This window comes from Poecilia reticulata, linkage group LG22 (genome assembly GCF_000633615.1).
Source record: "Poecilia reticulata strain Guanapo linkage group LG22, Guppy_female_1.0+MT, whole genome shotgun sequence".
NCBI lineage: Eukaryota > Metazoa > Chordata > Actinopteri > Cyprinodontiformes > Poeciliidae > Poecilia > Poecilia reticulata.
Genome location: NC_024352.1, coordinates 10,242,903 through 10,252,091, shown reverse-complemented (window position 1 = coordinate 10,252,091; position 9,189 = coordinate 10,242,903). Strand labels below are relative to the sequence as shown.

Sequence of the window (9,189 nt, the reverse complement as noted above, 5' to 3'; positions counted from 1 at the left end):
CTCATGACCATAGATGAGGGTGGGAACGTAGATCAACCAGTAAATCGAGAGCTTCGCTTTTTGACTCAGCCCTCTCTTCACTACAGACCGGTACAGCGCCCGCTTCACGGCAGACGCTGCCCCAATCCGCCTGTCGATCTCCCGCTCCCTTCTTCCCTCATTCGTGAACAAGATCCCCAGATACTTAAACTCCTCCACTTGAGGAAGGACGACCCCCCCCCTAACCCGGAGAAGGCACTCTACCCCCAAAATATGTCCTCCAGATATTGCGTCTTTTAAACCAAAATTAACCAAAATTGGATCAAAATTTACGATGACCCATTTAGATTTTACTCGTAGAGTTCAGCAGATTTATATTCAAAATCTTCTGGTATTTCAAAGACATCGTGATCTTATGCACTCAGAGAAGGTTGCCAGGAAATTTGGAAGAAAAACAAGCCCACAGCATCACAGATCCTCCGCCAAACTTAACAGTCTGTGTTTTAGATCAAGTCTACCTGCAGTGCTATTTTCTGACATAGACATCCATGAAAGATGGCCGATTTGGTGTCCCGTACATTAAAGTCTCATTATAACAGAATCATAGATCCTCTACCGTACACTGGAAAGGGGGTGTTTTATAGAATAGAGCCATCTTTATTTTCATGCCACAAGCCCATTCCTGGTCTCCTACAATGTAATAACATGGTTTCAGTTAAAGTCTATGCACAGTTAACTCCACATGTTTAAGTTTGTGCTGGTGGGATACTTTTTTTTTCTTGACATTGGTCCCCAACAATTGGTTGGAAGCTTCATAGCATCTAATAGTTGTTAGATCACTAGTCTCCAAAAAGTCTCAAATGCCGATTTCAATTAAGGGGATACTTTTTTTTTAGTCTGGAAAATCGCTCAATATAGAGACAAAGTTGCTAAGTTGTTGTGGGGTGACGATTGTTATGTTCTTGCGTGCAGGCATGACGTGGTGGGCGGGTCTGTCAGTCAAACTTCTATGAAAGCGAACCAAAGAGGACAGTCAGTGATATTCAGACGTTTTCCGAGGTAGATAAGATCGGTTTCACGTATCGCCCAAAATTATGGGAATCGGTGCCGATTTATCGGATGGTCGATTTGTCCTGCAACCCTAGAACCCTAGTTGTTATGGAAAAATGCCGCAAACCTTGGAGATACTTCTCTAAACAAAAAGTCCAAAATTTAAAAAAATAAAACGAAAAAAGTGCTTCAGTTACATTAAATTTAAGTTGTGCCATAAGGGACTTTGAATAATATCTAATCCCTAAAATTGGATTTTTTTTATAACCCCACAGATTAAATGTACTCAACTAAAGGCTAAATATTTCCCCAAAATTCCCCCGTGTAATAATGTTGCTGTAATAACAGCTGCATTTGTTTATAAAGAATTTATTATTGTGTCCATCAGCTGCCCTCCTGCAGTAAACAGCTGGCTGCTTCTGAAATTGATCAGGAACCAAACCACTACTAAGGAAAACAAACAGAGTGCGGGGGATAAATTCAATGATTACAGCCGGTAATTGATTAATCAACTGCTTTGTTTTGTTTTTAATCGTTTTTTCAACACTGAATTTCAACAAAAGAGCTTCTCCTGACCTAATCTAGTTTTTGGGACAGTGCATTTTGCGGGATTGCTCACAGCATTCCCTGCCACTAAGTAACTATGAACTGGTCAGGTTTTTTTTTTTTTTTTTACGGGAACAACCAAGTGCAGTTTATGTGTGCCGCGAAGTAAAACTGGTATAAAGGTTACATTGTATTTGCTCTAGATAATAGACAGAGAGCCGACCGTGGGGATCCTTTAACAGCTAACCTAACGGACACTTTAGCTCGGTAACTTGCGCTCTAAAACGGTACCAGGAGAGAAAAAAAAATTAAACACCTAAAAATGAGGCTGAAATTAAAGTATGGAGTCATACCAAACCACTCACCATGTACAGCGTGAAGGGGAAACATAGCAGAAACAGCCAGATGTAGAGATGCAAAGCGTTGACGAATGTGTTCTGATCGGGGTCGTAGTACCATCCGCCTGTGACTGAAGCCCAGACCCCCTGCCTCAGGATCTGGAGAGTCTGCGACCCCATGTTGTTCGATACCCTCCCTCCGAATAATCCGGGCGAAACCGACCAACGGAACAACCGGGCTGACACGCTGGCTACTCGTCGCTCAACATGACAAACGGTGCTCTGTTTTCAGCCAGTGGCCTGAAAAATCCCCTCTGCAGCCATCTTCTCTGATGCTAGCCCGGTCCGGCCAGCTGGGGCACTGTTTCGGTCCTCCACGCCCTGCAGGGAAAGGCTCTTCTTCGTGGCCATCCGTGCGCAGGCGCCGTGAAAGCACATTTGGGAGCGCTATGGGATAGAAATAGGAGAGGAAGACCGCGTTGGATTCGTCGACCGAATCTGAAACGACACGTCAGTACGTCCGCCATATTGTAAGTGGCAAATTAATTTTAAAAATCAATGGAAGTCTACTTGGGAACGGTGTTTTTAGAATAAAAGAAGCACTACTAAAAATTGTGTTTCATATTGATTAATCATATATCATGCAAATTAATATATGGTAATTTTATAAGTAGAAAAATTCAAAAGAGTCCGCTGTTCAAAATAAGCTCGAGCAATCCATATGACCCACAGTGCGCTTAAAATCCATGTCAACATCTCCTAATTTACCCCCGGAAATATCCATCCATCCATCCATTTTCTTACACCCTTGTCCCTTAGTGGGGTCGGGAGGCCCCCCGGAAATATACCAAAGTATTTTAGTAAATTCAAATTTAGTTTCTAAGAATTAAAACGTATTCATTTCGGGATTTTTTTTTTTTTTACTAAGTTTTATTTAAGGGTGGATGTGAAAATAATATCATATATTACATCTTCTTTTTCAAATTTCCATTATTTTAGTAGTAGCTTAACATATAGCAGTAATGAAATTACAGTTAACTATATATTAAATATGTAGTCAATATTATATGATAATGTATTACACATTATTGTACAATAATGTATTTGTTATATATAATAAATGTTTATTAAGGCATTTATTATAGAAACATAATAAATGTATTATTACTATTTAGATCTGCTTGTTAAAAATACAGTGGCGAAGTGTCCAATCTCTGTCCGTTGTATTTTCATCTACAAGCCTCTAGAGCTCGTGACCTACAAACCTTAAAACATTGCCACTTACAATATGGACGCCGTTGACACGCATGTAACTTCTGTTCTTATATATCTATGAGCGTCACGGGAAAAATAATGGGAAGATGGAAAAATAATCAAGAAAATATGTACATTTCTTAAGATATTGGAAAAATAAATATCGTATCTTTTTAGTAATAATGCTCCATTTTAATGTCTAGCAATGTTTTAAAACAACATATTTAAATCAAATTACTATTGTTGAAGGCAGACAGCAGAAAGGCTCAATGGMACGATAGAGACATCTAGCGGTGATTTTTTTTAAAATTCTAACTTTTTTGATGGGTGCTAAAATTGTTCTACTTCAACACATTTTCGTTGAAATAAATAAAATAGAAAACCATTTATCCTCAAACCCTTTCTATGCTTTACYCATAAGCAACTTTTAATCTGAAAAAGCGTAACATGCAGTTGACAAGGAAGCAGTAAAGTGTTGTGGTGTGTTTATGGTAATAGRAAACTACAACTCATCAAAACTTATCAAATGAAGAAACAAATGTATACATTCACTCAATAATTTTATTACAAAATAAAGTAAGCGTGGTGTTTTTTTTAGAAACAGCYGGAAGTGAGCAGGCTCTGAAACTGTCCTTTGAAATCAATACAACGACAACAGCAAAAACGTGTGCAGACATTAAAAAGTCAGCTAGCAATAATACGTGAGCATTTAACAAACTTAATCGAAACTTAACTCTGCGTATCGTCAAAAAAAATAAATAACGATCCTACTGACGTAACCCGGGTCGGCCATGTTTTCAGTCCAGCTGCCCTGAAACGCASTTAGCTCTAAGCTTCTCCTCTAAGTCTACAAAAAGAGATGGATRCCCTTTTGTCCAAGTTTAGTAAAAAAAACAGCAGAGAAGTAGACAAGGTTGCATTTTTGGGGGAGGCACAACGACTCCCAGAGGGCAGCTGTTCTCTCAGTTAAGGAAGTGGAATACAATGTTGCTCCGTTTTCCCGTTACTGCAGCCTCGCCCTCTTCTCAGGCGGAGGTTTGCTCGGCGGAGCCGGTGCTGACGACTTGGTGGCCGGCTCCCGCTCCTCTTGTTTCGCAGCTTCTGTGGGAGGTTCAGGCTCCTTCTTTACCTCAACTGAAACAGAGGTTGTAGTMGATTAATATGAAGAATTCGCCTGAACGTACACATTTTCAGATTCAAAATTTTACGTCTACAGTATATGATACCTGGAATTGGTTTRTCGCCAGGCTTAGGCTGAAATCAGAGACAGAAAACACATTTGACAATCATTTGYGAGATGTTTGGTTTCAATAAAAACTCTATTATGAATAATYGTGTAGAAATACTATATGCACCTGGTAAAAAGTTGGTGGAAACTTTGATCGGAGGTCCAGAAGCAGTGTGTCAACGCGATGCCTCTGAAACAGAGAACTAGGCTCCTCTTTCTTCTTGGATTTAGGCTTTGTTTTCTCTGTAACAAGCGACAAAGTTAGTCATGAAACCTTTGAGAAAGACGGAGAAACTAGAAAGTAATGTGGGAAATGTTTTTGGATGTGSATGGTTGAATAGTTCTGACGCATACAGGGCTTTGCAAAAAGTATTCACACCCATTCAGATTTTCTGAATTTATGCTATCTTACTAAAATTGCGTTTCCAAATCTCAGTGGAAAATTGTTCAATAAAACGCAAAAAAAAAAGGAAAAGGAAAAAAGTGTGTTGTCTCTTAAAGAGGGATTTCACATTTTAAGCATTTTGTATTAGACATATGTTCTTTGATCGACAAGTTTTGTTTTAAACCTCCGTTGGTGGAAGCAGTGAAATTTAGCGCCACGGCCTCTAGTTAAACAKTAATTGTTGGTGTGTTGTTTTTATTGTGACTTGCGGTAAAATTTATTACACACTGGGTCACGAATAAAGATTTGAAGCTACAACATGCAGGACTGTGGACCCGGTGCTTTAGATCGCAGCATATTTAAAAACAGCCCAGTCAAAGTCGAGACCTAACAGCAAATCTGTGATTAGGCTTGAAAGTGGATATTTACAGACACTCTCCATCCAATTCGGCATAGAWGGAGCAAATCTTTGAAGAATAATAGGCCCACATTTCAGTCTTGACATGTTACRAAATTGGCAGAGACAAACTAAAACGCCTGGAGATACATTTACTGCAAAAGGTCACTTTGTAAAGTGTCAACTCAGGCAGGCTAAAAGCTTCCTCAAGTCGTCAAATCCCAATCCACTGAAGTTGGCGATTGTAACAAGACGAAATGTAAACAAAAAAAAGAAATAAAATAAAAGAGTGGCATGTTGGGATACACTGATCCAATTTTTTCACTTCCAATACCGATAAAGATATCTGAAATTTAGTATCGGTTGATACTGATTTAATACAATGACTTAAAACTTTTTTTATTTATTTATTTTTTTACACAGACATAAATGTACTGAATTACAATTTTTTTTTATAACTCGCCAGTACATCACATTTAAATACACCAATAGCTTCACTAAGTTTGGTCGAACATATAAAAATAACTTTCATTTATTCAGTCAGTGCRATTAGGAGTACAATAGTCAATGTAAAATAAATAAACTGAAACAGACAAAAACAATTGGCTCACTACCTTGATCAAAARTGTAATAAATAAACTGAAACAAACTTTCTTTCAAATAGGTCAGAAAGTACAATTAGGAACTCTAAATATAAGTTGTAAAATAAATGATAAAGCATGACGCCRCTCAGAGCACAAAGCATAGAATTAGACTGAATAGATGTTGCTTTATGGATCGGGCACATTGTCATCCATAACTGATCTAGAGTTTATTTTTTTCCAATATCGGGACCAACACAGATATCAATCTTGGATCGGTGCATCACTAAAGGTAGCAATACTTTCACAAAGGGGCTGTATATTTCAGTTATTATCAACCAACCACAGTTTGGGAACATAAGTTAAAAAAAAAGATCCAACCTCTTTCCTCCTGATCCTTGAAGTGCCACCAGTATCCYTTAGAGGGGTGATAGCGGCAGTACGACATGGCCTCGTCGAAAGCCGACTGGATTCCATGGACTGCAGAAAGCTAAACCAGTATAGAATAAATACCAAGAAGACAAAAGCTTTAAAAAAATCCAGCATGTTAGCACACCAAAAGACTAACAGCAGTTATAATTAACCAGACTTACCACTCTGGAGCTGATAACCGTCCCCAGGTCTGGAGCCTGATACACCACTCCCGCTATGATGTAATAGTCAGCCAAAGGAATTACTAGAAAATATTAGACAGAGATTTTTACATGTAGAAGGATGGAAAAATCTTAGTACCAATGTTTCAAATATAAAGTTCAAGCACTGGCTACAACGCAGCGGTGGTGTGGYGTGTATCCCCGCTCACCTTGTGTTGGAGACTGCCGCTGCTGCTTACGGATGATGTAGAGAATTGGTTCCTGAGCGTGAAGGAGAATGTACTCCACTCCCACCATCTGACTGGAAATAACAACATGGAGGGAAAACAGCTTTCAGTATCACCCTCACTTTGAGGACAAACTTCAGGTTTTGTTTTGGGGGTTCTTGTAACACGTGGCCATAGCCGGTATTCTGACAAAACAATCAGATGATCGATAAGCCGCACCGTGATTAGGCATGCGCAAATTACAACTACCAAGGTTGTAGAGGTTACAGTTTTTTAAACATTTTCCTTCATAATGTAAAACTTAAAAAAATAAAAAACAAAAATAAAGAGAGAGAGAGAGAGAGAGAGAGAGAGAGAGAGAGAGAAAAAGCAGCAGAGTTAATATGGGAGGAAGCTAAACACAAGTTAATAAGCAGGACCCAGGAAACCTTAGAGATTTTCAGTTTCTTTGTCAGACCCAGTTCCAATTCTGTGCATCGATTTCAGTTTACTGTTATGCTTTTGGCACATCTAAGAAGAAGAAAAAAATCAACACAAAAATAAGCATAGTCATAAAATCTAAACTTACTTGAGGTGCTCCAGAGTGAGCCGCTGCATCTTCACGATCTCGTTGTTGCAGGTTCGGTCATAGAACGGGTTGCTCCTCTCKGAGAAGTAGTCCAGAACATTCCCGGGATTGAGAATCGGCACCCAGCCGCTGTCCACCCACGATATGCCCAGGAGGTTGTCTGCAAAGTTACCATGGAAACACAACATGCAATAAACTACTGAAGCAAGCTTCACTGGCAAGTAACCAATGGGCAGTATTGTTACATTTCACGCTTCTCCCGTTTTTAAAATCCTAAAAATGTTTTAACAGGCAGTTTTGTTATAGTCATGTTCAATAAATTATACACTAACACAATACTGAAACTGGCTTCTAATTAATAAGCGTGGTAGAAAACTATTTTACTTTTTTTTTTTTTAGCACTGGTTCTACTTTACAACTGTCAATCAGGACGGAAGCTTTAAGCAAACATTGTCATATTTAATATCTTTATCCTGTTTGCAAAAATATATGTACAGCTATGTTCTTTTTTTCTATTTCAATTTTCCCCTCATCACACCATAGTTTTAAAACAGTTMAAAAATACTGACATGTAAGCCTATTATGTGCAAGCAAAACGTAATAAGAATTTTCTATTTATCTACAATCCAACACTATCGAAAAAGCTGGAATTTGTTTATAGATATAAGTGGCAATGAATACCTCATTTTAATTCCCTGCCATTTGACACACAAATACACCAGAAATAATAAGTTAAAGAAGCTGAATCCTTAAGAGCAAAAAAAAAACAAAAAACAAAAAAACAATTACTACATTGTAAAAGAAATGAAGTCTGAAACCAAACGACATAAGAACACCGGGGCTATCAAAGCTAGCTGGCATGCTAACGTTACCTTACAGCGTTACTAAATGCCTTTAAAACACACCAACTCGAAATTCAAGCTTTATTTCATTCGTTTCACATTAGACTCGGTTAATTAAAATGATTAAAACTTAAATAAACCAGATAACGCGTTCCACATAGAAATACAACAATTAGCCTACCTCTGAAATCGACCGACGCCATGATAGTAAACAAATGGTCTCTTAATAATTGCGTCTTTGCTGTCCGTCGTGTCGCAGCTTGATGACGCAACCCATTGGAAGTCATKACTGCTCAATACTCATTTAAAATATACGTTTTCCTTCCATAATATCACTTGAGTCAAATTTTTTACGAGCTACTTTGTTGTATTTTTCAGTAGTATGCCTTTGCAGCAAACGTCTGTTTATGTTTCACATTTTTATATTTYAGTACCATCAAGATACAATAAGCTTTTTCAAGTTATGTTAAAAATACTGACAGGTAGAAGGGCAAATATGAATTTTCTATTTAGAAACACATTAATCTTGCTGTGAAGGAAATATTTAATGCATTGTTTTGTCAGTTTAAAAAATTCATTTATGTTTTGATGTCTTAGATTAACCTGCCAGGAAATGAGATGTAAATTATAACWGATTTTTACAATGGAACTTGAAGTTTCAAAGAAGAATTTTTTGCTCAATTAGGAACAAGAMGAGCCAAAAGACAACTTGTCCAGTCAACACAAGCAGCTATTAAAGATTTAGGCAGAATATCRTTTCATATGCCACCCCCTGTCCATCACCCTCCCCTTCTTGTACTGAATTTGGGTCATGATTCAAATATTCCACTGAGAAATGGAGATCTTATTCAAGAAGCTGATTCATCACCACTTCTCACTGATTCTTAATAGATGAACTCATGTGTATTAGCAGTTAATACTCCTCTATATTTTGCTGTGTTTGTTCAGAAATAGCTCTTCAGTAAAGTATTAAAGCATATATGTGTATTTCATGTATTATTGATAAACTGCCAAACGTTAAACTTTGTGTCATAAAGGTGTTAGCATTTTCTACAGCTGTTATGACCAGYCACTTTAATACACTTTTATACACTTTATTATTTATTATATTTATGTGTAGAATAAAAATCAGATCAAGGCTGATGACGTGTGCTTTAATGCATTAACAGGGATGATTTTTTTTATTGAGGTCTTATTTAAT

At 37.7% G+C, this 9,189-nt stretch overlaps 2 protein-coding genes across 3 annotated transcripts in view; both read right to left on the bottom strand.

Annotated features, from left to right (window-relative positions):
* The window catches only part of pcnx1 (pecanex 1), a 48,027-nt gene extending 45,717 nt beyond the window's left edge, over positions 1 to 2,310 (bottom strand). For both annotated transcript variants that reach the window (XM_008398955.2, XM_008398956.2), the window contains exon 1: positions 1,941 to 2,310. In XM_008398955.2, the coding sequence (XP_008397177.1) occupies positions 1,941 to 2,093 (153 nt within the window). In that variant the 5' untranslated portion in view covers positions 2,094 to 2,310. The remainder of the gene's footprint in view (positions 1 to 1,940) is intronic.
* A 1,400-nt stretch (positions 2,311 to 3,710) lies between these two features.
* Positions 3,711 to 8,276, bottom strand: med6 (mediator complex subunit 6). The gene is made up of 8 exons (XM_008398957.2): positions 8,170 to 8,276; positions 7,147 to 7,306; positions 6,561 to 6,652; positions 6,352 to 6,434; positions 6,140 to 6,248; positions 4,523 to 4,638; positions 4,394 to 4,421; positions 3,711 to 4,301 (listed from the first exon to the last, which is right to left on the bottom strand). The coding sequence occupies exons 1-8, from the start codon at positions 8,273 to 8,275 to the stop codon at positions 4,171 to 4,173; spliced, it is 825 nt and encodes a 274-aa protein (XP_008397179.1). The 5' UTR covers position 8,276; the 3' UTR covers positions 3,711 to 4,170.
* Positions 8,277 to 9,189: the final 913 nt, after the last annotated feature.